Source organism: Mercurialis annua, linkage group LG1-X (assembly GCF_937616625.2).
Source record: "Mercurialis annua linkage group LG1-X, ddMerAnnu1.2, whole genome shotgun sequence".
Lineage (NCBI taxonomy): Eukaryota > Viridiplantae > Streptophyta > Magnoliopsida > Malpighiales > Euphorbiaceae > Mercurialis > Mercurialis annua.
The window spans coordinates 46,402,699-46,422,225 of record NC_065570.1 but is presented as its reverse complement, the minus strand read 5'-3'; the positions used below and the strand labels follow the sequence as shown (position 1 = coordinate 46,422,225).

At 32.6% G+C, this 19,527-nt stretch overlaps 3 protein-coding genes across 6 annotated transcripts; all 3 read left to right on the top strand.

The window, feature by feature from the left end:
- Positions 1–209: 209 nt before the first annotated feature.
- On the top strand, positions 210–5,846 carry LOC126664778 (3beta-hydroxysteroid-dehydrogenase/decarboxylase). The gene is made up of 12 exons (XM_050357327.2): positions 210–579; positions 1,017–1,106; positions 1,188–1,321; positions 1,407–1,577; positions 1,867–1,983; positions 2,081–2,160; positions 2,554–2,749; positions 3,186–3,303; positions 3,514–3,688; positions 4,395–4,551; positions 5,195–5,261; positions 5,345–5,846. The coding sequence occupies exons 1-12, from the start codon at positions 324–326 to the stop codon at positions 5,524–5,526; spliced, it is 1,743 nt and encodes a 580-aa protein (XP_050213284.1). The 5' UTR covers positions 210–323; the 3' UTR covers positions 5,527–5,846.
- A 1,056-nt stretch (positions 5,847–6,902) lies between these two features.
- On the top strand, positions 6,903–9,575 carry LOC126664779 (uncharacterized). 4 transcript variants are annotated; one of them, XR_007637470.2, is made up of 3 exons: positions 6,903–8,300; positions 8,401–8,852; positions 9,368–9,575. XR_007637470.2 is itself a non-coding variant. In XM_050357328.2 (2 exons), exon 1 carries the CDS (start codon positions 7,077–7,079, stop codon positions 8,295–8,297), a length of 1,221 nt encoding a protein of 406 aa, XP_050213285.1. In that variant the 5' UTR covers positions 6,903–7,076; the 3' UTR covers positions 8,298–8,300; positions 8,401–9,334. The 4 variants fall into 4 exon arrangements, 1 of the variants encoding a protein (XP_050213285.1); XR_007637469.2 differs by having other exon boundaries at positions 9,363–9,575; XR_007637468.2 differs by lacking the exon at positions 9,368–9,575 and adding an exon at positions 9,032–9,334.
- Positions 9,576–10,411: 836 nt separating this feature from the next.
- On the top strand, positions 10,412–12,931 carry LOC126664780 (uncharacterized). Its single transcript, XM_056106437.1, has one exon. It carries the CDS (start codon positions 10,624–10,626, stop codon positions 11,815–11,817), a length of 1,194 nt encoding a protein of 397 aa, XP_055962412.1. The 5' UTR covers positions 10,412–10,623; the 3' UTR covers positions 11,818–12,931.
- The last annotated feature ends 6,596 nt before the right edge of the window (positions 12,932–19,527 follow it).

Below are 19,527 nucleotides of genomic sequence, written 5' to 3'. Positions count from 1 at the left end.
GGCATTTATTGAATTAGGAGTTTAGGATTAGAAGTGAACAAATAAATAAAATGAAACAATAACAAAACCTTAATTGATAATCCCATCTCAAAGAAACCCAGAAAAAGAAAACAAAAAGAAAATCCATGGGACCCACCTGCTACAGAAACAAGTATCGTAAAATGAAAAGAATCCAAAAAGAAAAAAGCAACCAAAACGTCGCTTTACATTTCCATTTATACACACTTTCCGCGCCAAATCTTTTCCTTTTATAAATAAATAAAAAAATAATAAAACTGAATCAATTTCTCTGTTTTTAATTCTTTTTGTTAATCGCATTGACAATGGCGACGGAGGTCGCGGTTCCATTCGGAGAATTAAACCCTAAAATTTGCAGTGTAATCGGAGGAAGAAGCTGCTTTGTAGGAAGATCTCTCGTTTTCAATCTTCTCAGACTCGGTAATTGGATCGTCCGTGTCGTTGATTCGTCTCACTCTTTTGAACAACAACTCGACCTCACTCACTCAGCTGACGCTATTTCTTCTGGCCGTGCTTCTTTTCACCCTGTCGACCTTCTCGATGTCTCCGCTATCGCTAAAGGTCAATTCTAATTTTAATTTCCTGATTTTTGTTTTTTTTAGTGTTGTTTGGCTTCTCTGACATGATATTGAATTATTTAATACTGCATTTCTTAGATCCATTTTAAGAGTGAACAAGATGATTGAACTAGAATTTGATTGAAAATGTGGTTATAATATGTAGCTGTGGAGGACTTTGATTTAGGTTATTCTTTAAATTTAATGTTTAAACTTATACTTATTTGCTGCTTAATCACTCGCATCGGTTTTACTGAAGTCTTTGCGTTTTTAGCTAGTTAATGCTGTTTAAATTATGGTTTTATGAACTTAGCCGCTGTTGATGAAAGAAATGTGAATCATTGACTTTAAGTTAACATGTTGCGAGTCCCTTGCTCATTTTAAGACGTCGAACTTGTGTTTGAGAAACTGATGGTTTGGTGTTCATGCATGCCTTTACAGCTATTGAAGGTTCATCTGTCGTATTTTATATGGAAGCTACCAGTTTTTTGAATGATGATTTCTATTATTGCTACAAAACTGTAGTGCAAGGTAATGGTTCACAGCTGTACTAAATGTGTTGTATTTCCCTCTTACAGAAACATTATGCCAGCTCTATTTCATTTTGAGCAGGTGCTAAAAACGTCATCGATGCTTGTCAACAGTGTAAAGTTCGAAAGCTGATCTATAACAGTTCCGCTGATGTAATTTTTGATGGTTCACATGATATATGCAATGGAGATGAGTCCTTACCCTGCCATTGGAAAGTATGCTTTTACTATAGCTTTGTTCTTTTTTGTTTTAGCCAGAGCTGGTTATATACTCATCCCAGTCAATTTTGTATTGATACAGTTTGAGGATATGCTGAGTGATCTTAAGGCTCATGCAGAAGCATTAGTTTTGTTTGCTAACAACATTGGTGGCCTTTTGACATGTGCACTTCGTCCTAGCAATGTCTTTGGACCTGGAGATACACAACTTGTGCCATTCTTGATAAATTTATCAAAATCTGGCTTTGGAAAGGTTCGGGAGCTTTTTATGCAGATCATATTTTGCCTTGCTTTCTTTCCTTTTAATTTTATTTTTAAATGCGTGTTGCTTTGCTTACCATATCAATTTGGGGACTTTTAGATTCTTTTTCATTGTTCCAATAAATTGTTTTTTCTTCGGTCAAAGTTAGTTAAATGATATCTTGAAGATTTGTCTTTTGTTGTTTCATTATCATTTGCTTTTTATCTTGAATTCCTGCTATCATGGACTGTGATTATCTAATTTTTATAATTTTTTGAAGTGATTAATTTTCTCATTTCAGTTTATTATAGGAAGTGGTGAAAATATGTCGGACTTTACCTATGTTGAGAATGTTGCTCATGCTCACATCTGTGCAGCAGAAGCTTTAGATTCTCGGATGATCTGTGTCGCAGGAAAGGTACATTAACCATTTCCAGCTGTCCTGGATATAGAGTTTCAAATATTTCTTATAATCGCTGTTTACGAGATATTATCTTGTTTCTGATTAAATACAGGCATTTTTCATTACCAATCTCGAGCCCATGAAATTTTGGGAATTTGTATCATTAATACTAGAAGGCTTGGGGTACCAAAGGTAAAGTAAGCATCTCGATTCTTGAGGTATTGAGTTCTTAGGCTGGTAAAAGTTGCTTCAAATAATGTATGAATGTATCATGGGGAAATAATTGTACATTTTCCTTCATGCTGTATTGAGCACGTCGGCAAGCCAAATCTCATAAATAAATAAAAAATAGAAGGAGCAAGGGAATGGGAAATGAAAAACAAAATAATGGGCAAAAATAAGTAAAATAGAAAATGTGAATTACTTTGGCCTTCTTATCATGTGTAGTATGCCAAATGTGCTCTTTTTGTGTTATATGTATTCTGTATGGTGTTCTCTATTATATTTTTTCTTTTCCTGATTATTGAAATGAGTAGTATTTTCTAGTGCTACCATCTCTGAATTTTTTTGTTGCTTTAATTGCAGACCTTTGATAAAACTTCCGGCTCATATGGTGTGGTGTGTTCTAGTGTTTGCCAAATGGATGCACGAAAAGTTGGACTTCAGAAAATATAACCATTCCCTGTCGGCTTATTTCTTTCGTTTAGCTTCACATACGAGGACTTTTAACTGCAGTGCAGCTCAAAAGTACATTGGGTACTCACCGGTTGTCTCTCTGGATGTAAGTTTTGCTTATGAATTATGATTGTTATTTTTCATTACTATACCTTTTCCTATGATGTCATTGTCAAAGCATATGCGTAACTGGATGTCTTATTTTCTGTTTCTAGACTATATGTGCACATTGTTATACTTTAAATCCTGTAGCCTCTAATTGTTGGTTATAATTGAGGTTATGATTGCTTATCGATTTTGGTATGGTGAATTTATAGAAACCTTTTGCATATCTGATGGAAGTTTTTTCTTGTTCATGCGATTCCTTTAGCTACTATGCTCGGATGATTTAGATAGCTTGTTACTAGAATGCTAGGATTTCTAATGCATTTAGAAACCCGTTTGTGTTAGTTAATTACTGGTTTCTAAGCTTTGAGCTGTGTAAAAAGACGTGTTTGAGTCATACTTCCACATTCTGATTGTGTTGATTGTTGAACTTGTAGGATGGCATTGCATTGACCACTGAATCTTTTGCAAAGTTGGTCAAAGACCCGTCTTTCATGAGATGTACTAATTCTGAAGAACAATCAAAGGTCGAAAAGCTATTGGGGGGCGGGAAAGGTTGGAATAAGATTTTGTTGTTTTTTTACCTTAAATTGGTTGTGCAATGTTAACAGCTACATTCTACAGCTGCGCTGAAAATCCATTGTTTTCCACCAGCATTATGTCTGAATTATCCTTACTCATATCTAGTTCAATAATTTTATGATGCATATTAGACAGGCTTTTAATATTGATCATTACCATAATAAGGAAACTTTCTCATTGCAGTTGCAGACATTTTACTGTGGAGAGATGAGAAGAAAACATTTACGTATTTCCTCGCTTTTGCTGTATTGTTTCATTGGTTTTTACTTTCTGGAAGAACTTTTACCTCATCTGCTGCTAGGCTTCTGCTGTTAACCACCGCAATTTTATATGGATATGGCTTTCTACCAGAAAAGATGTAAGTGCTTGTCATGCTTACTAATTACAATTGATTGGGATTGGATTTTTTCTGGGTTATGTTGCATGATGCCACGTGATCTTTCTTTTCTTCTTTGGTCTTCCCTTTTTTGTTTTTTTCCCCTTAAGGAATAAGAAGAAATATGTTTTAGATCAAAATGAAATATTTTTCCTGATTAGTTTTAACCAAAAAAAGGAATATACTAGTTTTCTTGATTTTACTTTGAAGGTGGTATCACCAATACCGAATCATGGCAAAGCGAATTTTATATTCCCATTAAATTGTGAGCTTCATTAGCTTAGGCTTTTTATACCCCTATACTACTTTTTCGTGTCCCTCTGGTTTCTAGTGTTCTAAATAGCTTGTTATCAGTTACCACTACCACATGCTGTTAAGTTTCTTGCCCACAGCATCATCTAAGCCTCGTATTTTCAACATTTCCTTAACATTGAAATGTCAACTAGCTTTCTAAGATGAGAGTGTCCCAGATGTCAATAGCTTAGTTAATTAACATTTCAAGGGAAATTACTAGTAGAATCAAAATGAGACAGGAACCAAAAGTAGTTTAGTGGTTACTATGTCTTGAACCATGCACAGTATTGTCATAGGAACTTCTAGCTACTGCTTTAAATACACCTTTAGCAAGTAAATTTTATTTTAGTTGGAATTTACATGACACATCTGATTGTTATACCTTTTGAAACAGAGCCGATTTTACCATTCAGAGGATGTCTTTGTCTTGGTTTGAAGTTTCAGAGTCGGCGGTGAGAGATTCAGTGACATCCATAGCATCTATGTGGAACAGAGGTGTTCATAGCTTGCAAATATTGCTTCAAGAAAGGGATGCAAACAAACTCTTGAAGGTATGGATTTTGACAGCAATTCTTTTACAGTGAGAATATTAAGATCTGGACACTTCACTTGCTTTTGTTAGGTATTATGCGTGATTGGTTGCATGAACTAAGAAGTCTTTCAAATTTGGCAAACCGGCGTACTTTTGGATGCATAGTTAAAGGGCCACTTTAGGAACAAATGTAGCCTAGCATTTAATGGATCTCTACTTGTTACCAGAAATTAAAGCTCAAATTTACCGATTTATATGCCGTTTGTTATTGCCAGGGGTGTGCATTCGGTTCAAACCGAACCGAACCAAAATTCTTCTCTAATCCAAAACCGAACCGAAATTCTGAGGAAGTATAATTTTCGAGCTGAAGTGGTTGGTATTTTGGTTCGGTTTATGTTAAAACCTAACCGAATTTTTTTTAAGGTTAAAACCGAACTGAACATTAAAAGTTTTGTTATCATATCAAACGAAACCGAACCAAATCAAATTTGTCGGTTTGGTTTGGTTTGGTTTGGTTTTCGGTTTCAGTCAGGTTTTGCACACCCTAGTTATTGCTGTCTTTATATGATCTATGAGCGCAGACAAAGCATGTTGAATAGCATAAGAGTTTAACTCGGCATGGTTTTTGGAAGCTTTTCTTAATCATTGTGCACTTATTACAGGTTGCATTTTCCCTCTATATTCTCAAGTTGATTCTGTTGCACTCATTGACTGCGGTGGTGGGTGTAGGTAAGGGACAATTTATTCTACCGTCTCAAAGGAATTTTTAGATTCTTCTTCTTTGTTTTTTACTTTGTTAAAACGAAATGCAGCTCTGGTATTTGGCTTCACGGGCTTCTTTGTTTACGAGCAATATGAAGTAGAACTTGACGGATTGGTAAAGATTCTGCACAGAGGAATAGACAAGTTGAAGAGATTGTTGATGCGGAACCTTCCTGCTTCAGTGGCATCATTTCTACAAAACAATGGGATGCTGCTGCGTAAAGATGATTGACCCGAGATGAAAGTGTTAATTTTTGTTTTTTGATTTATACGATCAATTAGCCTCACAAAGAACTGTAGAGAGATGTCCCCCTAGCAAAAGAAAAAAATGGGGATATGTTAGTATAGCACAAGATTCCGCCTTTTTCCTTACGCTTTTACATCCTCAGTAACTCTGATCGCTGATACCTGAAATGATAGGTTTAGCTCGTAGAGTGCATCTCTTTTGTAACATGAATGCGAGTGTGGAAGTAAATCGGGGAAAATATTGAAATATAGTCAGAAAGAGACCGGATGATGATAAATCTGATTGTTTGAAATATTATTTTACGACTCCATGGTGTAATCAGAGTTGAAAGTAGAGTTGAAATACGGCCAAGTTCGAGTTTATTTGGACTTTAGATTTTGAAACTCAACTTGATTTTAAACTTCAAAACTCAATTTCAATTCAATCGAATTTGTTTTTAGGAAGTCAAGCTTGAGTTTGATTAAATAATTGTGAATCAAGATTGATTTGGTTCGACTATTTATGTACAAATATTAAAAATCTAATTTTAGCATGAAAGTAAAAATATTGTTATAAATATAATTATAAAAGATAAAAAGTAAATTATTTAAAATTTGATTAGAGTTTTAAGTATGTTGAATTGAGTATTTTAATATTCAAACTTGATTTGGTATTTTATTTTTAATGTAAAATTTGAAAAATATTAGATGACAAGTATTAATTAATTTATTTTAAAATACTTCTAAAAAAATTATTTTTTACATCAACTAATTTATTGTTTAAAAGTACTAGCTAATCAAATTCATATTTTGAAGTTATATTAGAACAAATTTGTTATTATTATAAATTTTTGTCCAATTGAAGATTAAATATTTAATTTTTGTTCAAAGCGCAACTCTAATATTTCCTATTTGATAGCTGTTTCTTGTAATTTGTAACTAGTAGTTATTGATTGTTGGATGGTAGCTAATACTTTATAGACCATATGTGTTTGATGATATTTGATTAGTTGTTGTTGTTTATATATAATAATTTTTTATTTATTTATTAGATTAGATTATAAATATATTGTATTATATATATTTAATAAAAATATTAATAATTACTTTTTTTATAAAAAGCAACATTTAATTTAAATATTTTTACATATTTTTAATAAGTTTATGATTTATTTTTTAAAAATATTAAATTATAATTGCTTTAACATAAATAATATATAATTTATAAATAATTAGAATATTTAAAAATAATTTAAATAATTTTATATATTAGAAAAACCATATATTTTAATAAAAATAATTTTATGTAAATAATTAAAAATATTGAATCATCCGTCCAAAAAAAATTCTTAAAAAAATTCTCATCAAATGTTATAATGGAGTTTTTGGAAAATAAAAGCTAAAAGTTCTGCGGGGAAGTCGAACCAAACTCCTCTAAAGCTGCATTGCAAACCCTGAAAAGCTGCAGATGGTGATAACAGGAAAAACCTGATGCGAATCTCTGCGCGAATCCATTTCTACTGACTGAAGAAACAGAATATTTTTGGTTAGTAGCTAATGATGTTAGGTTTTTCATGTTCAAGATTAGCGTTGAGAAAAACTAGTAATACCATTCCACTTTTAATCTCAAATGTTCAACTGGGTATTCTCCATTTTCAATCATTACTATCACTTACATCTTTGTCATCACAAAATTTGAATGGCAAGTCATTTACAGTGTCATATCTGATAAATTCATGTGGTTTGACCCCACATTCTGCCGACTCTGTTTTCAAGAAAGTTAGGTTTGAATCCCCTGAAAAACCAGATACAGTGCTTGCCTTTCTCAAGAATCATGGATTCACCAGCACCCATATCTCTAAAATTGTTAGGCAACGCCCAAAAGTTCTTTTAGCTCACCCAGAAACCTTACTTTTGCCCAATATTGAGTTCTTACGTTCTGTAGGAGTTTCAAGTTCTGATCTTTCCTTAATTGTTTCGAGGAACCCGGAAATTTTGTTTCGAAGCTTAGATAAATACCTTGTCCCGCGTTATGAGATTCTCAAAAGTGTGCTAGTTTGTAATGAGAAAGTGATTAAGTCTTTGAAGCACATGTCAGTGTTATCTATGAAGTTGTTGCTCAAGAATTTTGATGTTAATTTGTCACTTTTAAGACAGATTGGAGTATCTCAATCTTCTATTGATGTGTTGGTTATGAATTATCCCTTTGTTATGTGCGTGAAAGCGGATAAGTTTGGTGATTTGGTTCAGAAGGTTATGGATATGAGATTTGAATCTTCAAAGGTTACATTTGTTAGGGCACTCCATGTGTTCTTTCAAATGACCGACGAATTATGGGTGCGTAGGATGGAGGTTTATAAGAAGTGGGGTTTCTCCGAAGATGAGATTTTTTCGATGTTTAGAAAGAATCCCACTTTTATGATTAGGTCGGGTGAGAAAGTAATAAGCATATTGAATTTTCTTGTTTGCCGGATGGGTTGGCAGATTGCTGATGTTGTAAGTGTTCCGGTTGTTCTTAGTTGTAGTTTGGAGGGGAGGATTATTCCTAGATGTTTTGTTGCTAGGGTCCTGCTTTTAAAGGGTTTGATTAGTAAGGCAGATGTTAGTTTATTCTCATTGTTGATGCCTTCTGATGAGCACTTCTTGGAATGGTTTGTGATCAAGCATCAAGAACATGTGCCTCAACTATCAGATCTCTTTCATGCAAAAATTGGTCTTGAAGAACTAGGATTTGGCTTTGATGAGAAACTTGGGATTATGAGTCGTGAGAGTTTATAGTTGGTAATGCTTTTAGTCGGTGCTCTTAATTTTTTGGATTGAAGTCATAGAACTTGAATGAGCAACTCTCTTGAGTAAAATGAATTTGTTTTCTTGATTGCAGGATGGGGTGGCAGATTGCTGATGCTGTTAGTGTTGCGGCTATTTTTAGGGGTAGTTTGGAGAAAAGGATTATACCTAGATGCTCAGTTGTAAGAAATTTTGCAGCTAAAAGGTCTGTTTAACGCATTTGTCGGAGTTGATACCTTCGACGAGCTCTTCTTGAATAGGTTCATGATCAAGTATCAGGAAGAGGTGCCTCAATTATTAGATCACTTTCATAAAGTTAGTCTTGAAGAATTAGGCTTTGGCTTTGATGAGAAATTTGGGTTCTGGGCCATGAGGATTTTGTTGATGATTCTTCCGTATCCTAATGGATACATTGGTTTCTTCTGTTCTCTAACAGAACGAAAGACCAAGACTGCTCAACCAAGCAAAGCTGAGAATAAGTTTGATGACGAGGACGTCTCCGATGACGATAAAGATGATTCTGATGACGAGGATGAACCCGGAAAGGTATATTTCTACGAACTAGAGTAGTTGATTTTATTGCTCCTTCTGTTACCATCACATTAAAATCGGCAAGGACATAAGCAGTGATTTCTTCCATGATTCATATAGCCATTCCTTTTGTGTTATTATCTGGAAACTTTCAATTATAAACTGATTCCCAACGTAAATTTTATTGATGTTAGATCCTTAAGTTGAGCCTATGAGCATGTGTAGTACGGAAACGGATTTAAATCGGGCTCGGCTTATCGAACCTGCCCATGCCGATCCATGATGAGGGCTACCGTGACACTTCGCTAGGGATATGGAAAAAGACTATCCCCAGTTAGCTATGGTTGTTATCTCCAGTTCGCTATACTTTGTTAGATGTTTTGTTGGGTTGATGAGACGATGAGTTTGAATGTATTTGTTAATGTCTAAACATTATCCCATTGCTCTCGTCTCTCATTTCATTATAACTCATTAGTCCTATCATTACATTTGTTCTCTGTTGTTTGCTTCTCATACTTTATGCAGAGCAGATGGCCAGGAGGAACTTCCTGTCCCGGAAGGGAGGAAAAGCTTCTGCAAAATGACATGTCTAAAATCCGAAAGTACTGCAGAAAGTTATTTTAGCTGCGTAAATGATTTAATTTTTGATTTTCTAAATTACTCATGAATGTAACCGTTTCGAATGCCATTTGATAAAATTTGATGAATTCAACAAATTCATCCCAACATTGTTAAATAGTTAATGAATGTAGATATTCAGTTAAATAAAAAATTAGTTTAAAAAGAAAGAAACCAAAAATATTATAAATGAAGGCTATTGTAATGTATTAGAGAAAAATGGGGTTTTCCCCATTTTTCCCCCAATAAATAGTTAAATCTTAAAAGATGATAATTAAATATTGTAAAACTATAATTAACCGAGTTAGAATTCAAAGACTTAAAAGAGGTTAATTTAATATAACGACTTCTATACTCTCATCTCATATTATTATAATTTAACTTATTATTTTCGTTCCTAATTGATATACACTTTATGACAAACACAACTAAAATTATCATAAAGTGTATATCAATTAGGAATGAAAATAATAAGTTAAATTATGATAAAATGAGACGAGAATAGAAGTCATCACAAAATTGTTAAACACTAATAATTTTAGACATTCAATTGAATAAAAAATAAATTTAAATAGAAAAAACTCAAAAATACCATAAAGTGTATTTTAGACATTCAATTTTATAAAATATTTTTAAAAATAACGTCTATTTACCATAAATATATAATAAATATATTATAAATACACTATATATACAATATAAAAACAACAACAAAAAAATTAAAAAAAAAAACTAGAAAGGGTTTTTTTAAAATTAAAAGGAAAATTTGATAAATAAAAAGGATACGAAATATAATTAGTTAGAAAAGATAGATACTGCTATAATTACTTTTTAAAAAATGGGATATTTTTGAAAATTATCCTTAAAATAAAGGAAGTTGAAGAAAATAAATACAAGTGAAAAATGCAGAAAACATTTTCGGACAGAATAATTTATAAATACCTTAAAACAAAACGGCGCATTTTGATAGTCAGCTAAGCAATAGCAAGTGGCGGGCAACAAAAACGGAGGGTTTTATTTTTATCACAAATTGAATGCAATTCAAAGTCCCTCTCTACAGTTTTGTCTTCTGTTAAAGCCAAAATCCCAGCGTCTGTGCCTCCCTTTATCGGTCAGTTTTTCTCTTCTCAAGAACAACTCGTCAATTTTACGCACAACTCCATTCATTATGCTTGGTTTTTGTTGCTCAAGATTAGTTGAAACTAGATTTAATTGTCTCTTGGTCTTCAATTCTCAATTGGGTATCTCTCGTTTGTTAATTAGATGCTTCTCAACTAAACAAAATGTGATTACAAATAAGCAATCTTTTACAGTTTCTTATCTTATCCACACATTTGGGTTCCCTTCAAACACTGCTCAACTCATCTCTAAGAGGGTAGCTTTTGAAACCCCTGAAAAACCAGATGCCATGCTCAACATTTTCAAAGACCAAGAACTCACCGATTTTACGATTTCCCGAATTGTTAGATACCGTCCCCAAGTGTTATTAGCAGAACCATACAAGTCAATTTTGCCAAAGATCGAATTTTTACGCTCTATTGGTGCTTCGAGTTCCGACCTTTCGGTTATTTTGGGGAAGGATCCCGCTATCTTGAACCGGAGCTTGGAAAAATCCCTAGTCCCGTTTTATCATTTACTGAAAAATGCGGGGATCTCTGATGATAATGTAGTTACGGCTTTGAAAAGATCGAACTTTAGATCTATGATCTCGTTTCATGAGAATTTAGGTGTTAATTTGTCACTCTTAGCGCAGATTGGAATCCCGCAGTCTTCTATATCGTTTTGTGTCACGCATTATCTCGCAGTTTTGTGCATGAATGCTGATAAGTTTGCTGCATTGGTTAAGAAAGTTACGGATGTTGGTGTTGACCCCTCGAAACTTGCATTTGTCGTTGCACTCAATGTGTTTAAGAATCTGTCGGATGAATCGTGGGAACGCAAGATGGAAGTTTTTAGGAGGTGGGGTTTGTCGGAAGATGAGATTTGGTTAATGTTTAGAAAGCATCCTTGGTGTATGAGTAAGTCGGAGAAGAGTATAATGAGTAAAATGAGTTTTCTTGTTATCAAAATGGGTCGGCAGCCTGCTGAGGTTGCGAGAGTTCCGGTTGTTCTTTGTTGTAGTTTGGAGAAAAGGATAGTACCGAGATGTTTTGTTTCTCGAGTTTTGCTCTTAAAGGGCTTGATAAATGCAGAAATCCCGTTATCCTCTTTGTTGATACCTTCTGAAGAGCTCTTCTTGGAGAAGTTTATTATCAAGTATCAGGAAGAGGTCCCTCAATTGTTAGATTTCTTTCGAGGAAAAGTGAGTTTTACAGAACTAGGAATCGCCTTTGATGAGAAATCTGAGATGCTGAATTTTTGATAACTAACTCTTATTAGTATCCTAGGTTATAATTTTGATGGTATTTATGAAGGAACCCGAAAAAGATGTCTTCATTCCTCAGTAATACAAATTCAGCCAAACTGTTTGTGATCATAAATTTTGATTGATAAGAAAATGCCGGTGGTTCCTTTGTTTCAGTATGGAGACAACTCAGAGGTATAGTAATACATTTGTTTACTAGCGTTCTGTTAATGAAAATGCCTGCAGCGAGTTCTCGCTTCGAAATATCTTATACACGTCTCTAGATGGTTAACAAAGGGTTGGAGGGTTGTATGCTGAATGAAAGACTGGTTTCATTTTCTCATGTTCAACCTTGCCTCCAGTGTTGAAAGTTCACCATTGATGCGTCAAATGATCATTATTAATTTGCTATCAGTTGATTTGATTTGACGATGTAATTTGCTGAAACTCAGTCCTGTCAAGTACTCATCTTCTTTGTTTAGTAAGCAAAAGAGGATAGCTTACTTCATTTGGTTTTGAGGTCAGTAGTAATGGCATTTGATTGCTAACTCTCTGTTACTAAACTGTGTCTAGTGTGTTGAAGTGTTAATTGGATGGTATGTATTGAAGATTTTATTGAAGTGGCATTATTTCCTTGACACTACTGTTCCTATGTCTAACAATTGAGTGCAGGTGAGATATAAATTGGCAGTTGTGTTGCACTTGTTCTTGACAACTCATGTTCTCCGCTCACTGATTGATCCATTCCATCTTCTCAAAGATCAAAATTCTGCAATTCATCACTCTTAGGACAGATTAGTGCTGCGGAAAGTTTGCAAAATGGGTTAAGAAGAAGATCATGGAAATGGTATCTGAGCCTCGATATAGTCATATGTTTTGGGGTGGTCCGTTGTTGTTCAATTGTCGGACAACATCTCGGGAAGATTTATAAGAAGGTATGCTATGTAAAGCATCCTTTGTTTATGACTATGCCGTTGCCGGAGAACAAAATGAGTAAAATTGATTTTATTTGTAGTTTTTTCGTGTATTTTTTATTTTTGGGAAAAACCGACCTCTGATTCGTAGTTGAGCTAGTTGAACGGGACAACCTGGTTTGATTCTTAAAACACTAGTTTTGATCTTGCATGCCTAATTCCTTGTTTTTCTCGGAAAATTACTGAACTTTGTGGCTTTCGCTCATCAGAGTGTAGATTTAATGGTGAATTTTGCACAATCTTGCCATTGTTTGCAACAAAATCAAATTGAACAAGAATATATGTCATGTCAGTGGTTTTAGTTTAGAAAAAATCAATAACATTCAGTACAACCTCTAATAACTTCAGTACTTAGAAATTAGAATGTTAAATCTATTGTTTCTTTCTACCTCTTAAAATACATTAAAAAAATTATTGGGTTAATTACATATAAAATCACCACCTTTACATGAATTTTCAAAAATAACACGACCTTCAAAACGTGTCAATTCAGGGCATCACCTTTCATTTATTATCAAAACCAACATGGGCATGTTTTTAAATAAAATTTTGCTGATTTGGACACCCAATGTCACATGTCATGCCACGCCAGCAAAAACGCCACTAAAAATGTGCCCGTGTTGTTTTTGAAAAGAAATAAAAGATGGTGCCCTGAATTGCCACGTTTTAAAGATCCTGTTATTTTTGCAATTTTATATAAAGGTGGCGATTTTATGTGTAATTCACCCAAAATTATTTAACATTCTTATGAAAAAACCTCAATTCATACTGGAAAGTGTTTCAAAAAAAATCTAAATTAGTTGGATCGAGTTCAAATTCAAACTATTCGCATTAACTATGAAAATACTCTTTTCAATAAGTTCACGAGTCTGATTTGATTAATTTATTTTTTAACCTTGTATAATTATTCATATTTATAACAATGCTTTTATTTCTATATAATTTTTTTTTATACGGATAATCATGTGAATTGAGTTAAATTTGATTCTCAATTACTCTACTTGAGTTGAGGATAATTTTTTAAAGAGAAAATTACATGAAATCCCTCAAAATTTCAATTGTTTACGTTAATGACTCAGGTTTTTATTTTTTGCAAAAATCTCTGAAATTTTAAAAATACTTTCCATGCCTACCTTTTTATAATAACTTTTCCTATTTTATCCCTATGATGTATTTTACCTATTGTGTTTTTATACTCAATAATTTCCCTCATTTTCCATAAACCGGACCATTGGTCGGATTATTATTGATTGGACCACCCGGTCAATGGTGGTCAACGGGCGCGAGTCAACGGGGTAAACGGTCGGTAACCAGCTGGTCGGACCACCAATGGGCGGACCAATATTGGTTAGATAATTAAAAATTAAATAAAACACCATTTATAATTTTGGAGATTTAAATCGTTGCCCTCTTGAAAGAAAAACATTGTACTTTGCCATAAAGGCAAAGACTCATTATTGTTAATGTTTACTCTATAATATATATATATATATATATATATATATATATAGCTGATTATAAATTTAAATTAATTTATTAAAATGAAATTAGTTTTATAGTGAAAATTAAATATAATCTAAATATCAACTTAAATTAATTTACCATAAAATTAGTCTAATTCAATTTATTTATTAAAAATTTACAAAATAAAAATATACATATATTTATATTTCACTCTTTATTAATACATGAGTAAGACTAATAAGATTTTTCACTTGTTAAAATTAAAAAATATATTTCAATTGTTAAAATTAATAAATATAGTGGTTTGGTGGTCGGACCCGAGGTGTTCATCGTTGGATACGTGGTAGTGGGACCCACCGTGGTGTGCGTAAACTCGATATAAACTTAATGTCTACTTTATTATTTATACTATTAAAAATAGTTTATAAAATGACACATAAATTAATAGTAATTTGAAAGTAAATGTGAACTCAACGTACACTTAATGTGAACTCAATATAAATTCAATGTCAACTTAATATCAGCTTAATGTAAATTTAATATCAACTCAACATCGACTCAATGTCAACTCAATGTAAATCTAATGTCAACTCAATGTAAACTTAATGTCAACTCAATGTAAAACTAATGTCAACTCAATGTAAACTAAATGACAATATGAAGTGATTTTTTTAATAAATAATTACTATTTTAGAAATTAATTTAATACAAATACAATATACACTTAATATCAACTCAATATAAATTTAATACCAACTCAACGTTGACTCAATGTCAATATAAACTTAATGTCAACTCAATGTAAATTTGATGTAAACTACATGTCAATCAAAATTAATTTTTTTAGTAAATCATTATAATTTTAAAAATTAACTTAATATCAACTTAACGTCGACTTAGTATCAACTCAACGTCAACTCAATACAAACCTGATGTCAACTCAATGTAAACATAATGTCAATGCAAACCTAATGTCAATTCAATGTAAACCTAATGTCAACTCAATGTAAACTCAATGTCAATCCGAAGTAATTTTTTAATAAATTATTTTAATTTTAAAATATAAATTAATATTAACTCAATGTAAACTTAATAACTTAACGTTGACTCAACGCCAACTCAATATGAATCTAATGTCGACTCAATGTCAACTCAATATAAATTACAGGATATTGAACTCCCTGGGTAATTAACTTTGCTTAGATTACAGAAAGGTCACTGAACGGGCTTTTATTACAAAAGTGTCACTGAAGTTAATAATTTGTTACAACGAGATATCACTTGTACGAAACCCACTGTTTTTGATGACATGTCTTGCCGAATTGTCCACATCATACATGTCTCATTTGCCACGTCAGACGAGATTCAATTAATAAAAGCTTAAAAATCATATTAACTCATAAATAAAAATATAGGAAGCTAACTATATATTTTTCAGGGTTCTTAAACATAAATAACAATTAAATCTGATCAACCCTAAATTATCATCTTCCTCATTTTTCTTTGCCGCCGCTTCTCCTTCTCCATTCCCCGCCACCGTCTGCCATCACCTCCATGTGCAGCAACTCCATTCTTCTTCATTTCTTCAACTATTTGAGACTATCTATAGCTTTTGATAGGATTCAGTGACAAATCAACGAACGACCACCTGCCGCTGCCGCCTGCAAACCCCTACTTGCCGTCTCGAGATCAACAAACGGAGAGCGAGCTTCTGAATATGAGAATAACGAGAGAGCTTCTGGAACGACGAGCGACTTTCAGTGACAGTGGATTGAATGTTAATTGTTTTTTTTCATTTTGTTGATTTTATATGGCTTAATTTGAAATGGGTTTTAAAAGTTTTTTATGTTTATTCTTTTAACCCATGAATTAAATTGATTTACCCAGATTTCAATTATTTTCTCCTTGCTTAACTCTATTTATTGCCAAAAATTGATTTATCCAGATTCCAATTATTTGCTCCCAAACCCCATAACTTCTCTAAATTTTAGCTCTGAATATTTGATTTTGTTTGGTGGAGGCAATGTTATTGTTGGGCGCAGTGGTAATGCTACCGTATCAGTGTATGCAGGGCCGGCCTTAGACGAGATGAGGCCCTTATCAAGATATCTACTTTCATCAAAGTATTTATAAAAAAATTTATTTTGTTTTGTAATAAAAATACGTTCATTTTTCACTTTTTATTTTTATAAAATACGTTTTTAATATGTCATTGGCAAATTTTTAAAAGTACATTTTAAAAGAGTAGAGAAAACTTTTTTTTATAAAGAATTAAAATAAAGCATATACATATATGTTTTTTTATTAAATATAAATAAATATAAATTAAGCCCTAGACGACAAAAATATATAAATTAAATATTATTTTAGTTGGTATTGGCCAAAACTCTACGTATTATTAAGGGGTTTATTTAATTTTTTAAAATTAAACTTATAACTCTACTATTAGGCTCGATAAATATATATATTAAAATGTTTAGTATATATATTTTTAATGGACCTAAGATAAATGTGGGACCCTTTAAAATTTAAAACTTTAATTATTAAAGTATATAATTACTTTTTAATATATTTTATTTAATACATATTACTAAATTTTCAATAACTATATATTTTTAATAATTTTAAATACATATTTTAAAAGATTTAATATTTTTTTAAGGACCCCATATATATATGGGCCCCTTCAAAATTGGAGGCCCTAGGCATAGGCCTTAGTGGCCTATGCCTAAGACCGGGCCTGAGTGTATGATCTTATATCTTTGTTTGGTCGAGTTTTGTAAGTATAGAGGAAGAAGATGGTAAAAGTAAAGAGTCCAAAATGATCCTTAAATTTTTATAAAACTTATATTTAATTAGACACTTATTGACTGACGAGGCAAATGAGACATGTATGATGTGGAAAAATCCGGCAAGACATGTCACCAAAAACGGTGAGTTTTGTGCGGGTGACATCCCGTTGTAACAAATTTTTAACTTCAGTGACACTTTTGCAACAAAAGTCCGTTCAGTGACCTTTCTGTAATCTGAGCAAAGTTTAGTGATTCAGGGAGTTTAATATCCCTAAATTACAGTTAATAATCGCCCATAGCCTCTGACTTTTAGGGCTACGGGCGCTAAACCCCCTAATGTTTAAAAACGGGCGTTAAACCCCCTGATTTTTGTGGCGGCGCTCACAAAACCCTCTGAGACCAAAAATCGCCGATTTTTGTTAAAAAAGGGTGACGTGGCAGTGATTTTCAAATGTCAGACCCAACAAATTCTGACTCCATGTCAGGTGACACCTCACCAAAAATACCAAAAATTCTAAAATACCCCCAATAATACAATTAAAAAAATTAAAAATTAAAACAACTCAACCATTCAAATCAAACCCAACTAAACTTAACCAAACCACTTTACCCCTACCCTAACCGCCAGCCACCTGCCTCCGGCCACCGCCGCCGCTCCCACGGCCGGAATATTCTCCGGCCGGCCGCTTCTTAAGAACAGACCACCGGGGTCTGTTCTTTGATGAAGAACAGATTGTGGATCTGTTCTTCATCAAGGAACAGACCCATTGGGTTTATTCTTGAGTGAAGAACAGTACCCAATTGAACAAGCATACAAACAGGTAAATCATACCAAACTCAGTGTAGGTTGTTAATGTCCCATATTGATATCTTCTATGTGAATACGTCATATTTCAAACAAACATGTCTTACTGTATAAAAATATTTATTAAAGTTTAACAAAAATACATTTGCATGAAGTCTGTATGAAGTCAGCAAACACTCTAAAGTCTCTATATGAGAATCAAAATTCAAAAACAAGAACAAAATTGAGAATGAATGTTTCCCTTTATCCCAATTTATTGAATACATAACAAATGAAAACAATTACAACATAAAGCAGGACAGTTGCATGTAATTGCTGGTCTAATTTTCTTTAACCAAATCTCACCAATTATTGTATTCTGGAGATTCAATATTTCAATATAACTGAACTACATGCTACTGCACCAGAAACCCAGCTCATTCAAATGAAGTTAGATGTAACAGTTTGAGTAAAACTGAACGAAGTGATAAACTTGTACTTATCCTTCCATTCCACTTGAAGGATTTAATAATTTACGTTGGTGGCCGGAAAAAAAATATTCCAGCCATGGGGGCGGCCGGCGGTTAAGGTAGGGGGTGAAGTGGTTTTTTTAAGTTTATTTGGGTTTGATTTGAATGGTTGGGTTGAATTAATTTTTAATTTTTTTTAATTGTTTATTAAGGGTATTTTAGGATTTTTGGTGTTTTTGGTGAGGTGTCACCTGACACCTAACTTGGACTGACATGAAGTCAGAATTTGTTAGGTCTGACATTTGAAAATCGCTGCCACGTCACCCTTTTCTAACAAAACTCGGCAATTTTTGGTCTGATGGGGTTTTGTGTGCACCGCCACAAAGAACAGGGGGTTTAGCGCCCGTTTTTAAACATCAGGGGGTTTAGCGCCCGTAGCCCTAAAAGTCAGGGGCCATGGGTGATTATTACCCATAAATTACATGTCAATCCAAAATTTGTTTTTTAGTAAATTATTATCTATACTATATATAAAAGTACGGATGGGGAGGGGGACAGACAAATTTACTGAATAATCCTTTTCAGTTTGTTACTAAATAAAGGTTTTATAGTCATTAATTAATTAATCACTATTATAATTAAAGTCCTAATTAGAATAGGTAGCTAAATTATCTCTAATTTTGTTTTTAGTATGTAAAAAATAACGAAATTGTCTCCAAATTAATAGGAATACCTATCTTTTAGTTTGATTGACCTACAAAATTAAAACACTGTATTTGGTCAATATATTATTATTTAAATTTCAATCTTATTATTTTTAAAGATATTATTAATAAAATTAAGTTAATTATTTAATTATGGTTAGATTCAGTATGGAAAAAAATTTAATAACCGAATATATTATATTTACTTTTACAAATATTCTTAACTAATTTTTTTTGGTAGAGAAAATATTAAACTATTAATCTACTATAGTATAGATTAATTATAAATTAAAAACTAACGTAGATAATTTCTTCTAAACTACTGAAACTATAATATAGAGTAATTGTAAATTATGTTTTTTACGTTTTTTTTTTAAGAAATGTTTTTTACGTTTTTTAATGCAAACCTCATGCCAACAATTTTGTTCTCCGATTTTTGCTGAATGAGTAAAAACGTATGTTCAACGGAATGAAGCAATACCAAGTCTAATTCTTTGTTTCAAATTTAGAGGACTCTATGCACGTATCTTTGGTAACAAA

Excerpts from the sequence above, each read along its gene's own strand:
- LOC126664778 (XM_050357327.2), top strand. The coding sequence starts at position 324 with ATGGCGACGGAGGTCGCGGTTCCATTCGGAGAATTAAACCCTAAAATT. Across the intron at positions 1,322-1,406 it reads CCTTACCCTGCCATTGGAAA|TTTGAGGATATGCTGAGTGA; the intron begins GTATGCTTTTAC and ends GTATTGATACAG. Across the intron at positions 2,161-2,553 it reads GAAGGCTTGGGGTACCAAAG|ACCTTTGATAAAACTTCCGG; the intron begins GTAAAGTAAGCA and ends CTTTAATTGCAG.
- LOC126664779 (XM_050357328.2), top strand. The coding sequence starts at position 7,077 with ATGATGTTAGGTTTTTCATGTTCAAGATTAGCGTTGAGAAAAACTAGT.
- LOC126664780 (XM_056106437.1), top strand. The coding sequence starts at position 10,624 with ATGCTTGGTTTTTGTTGCTCAAGATTAGTTGAAACTAGATTTAATTGT.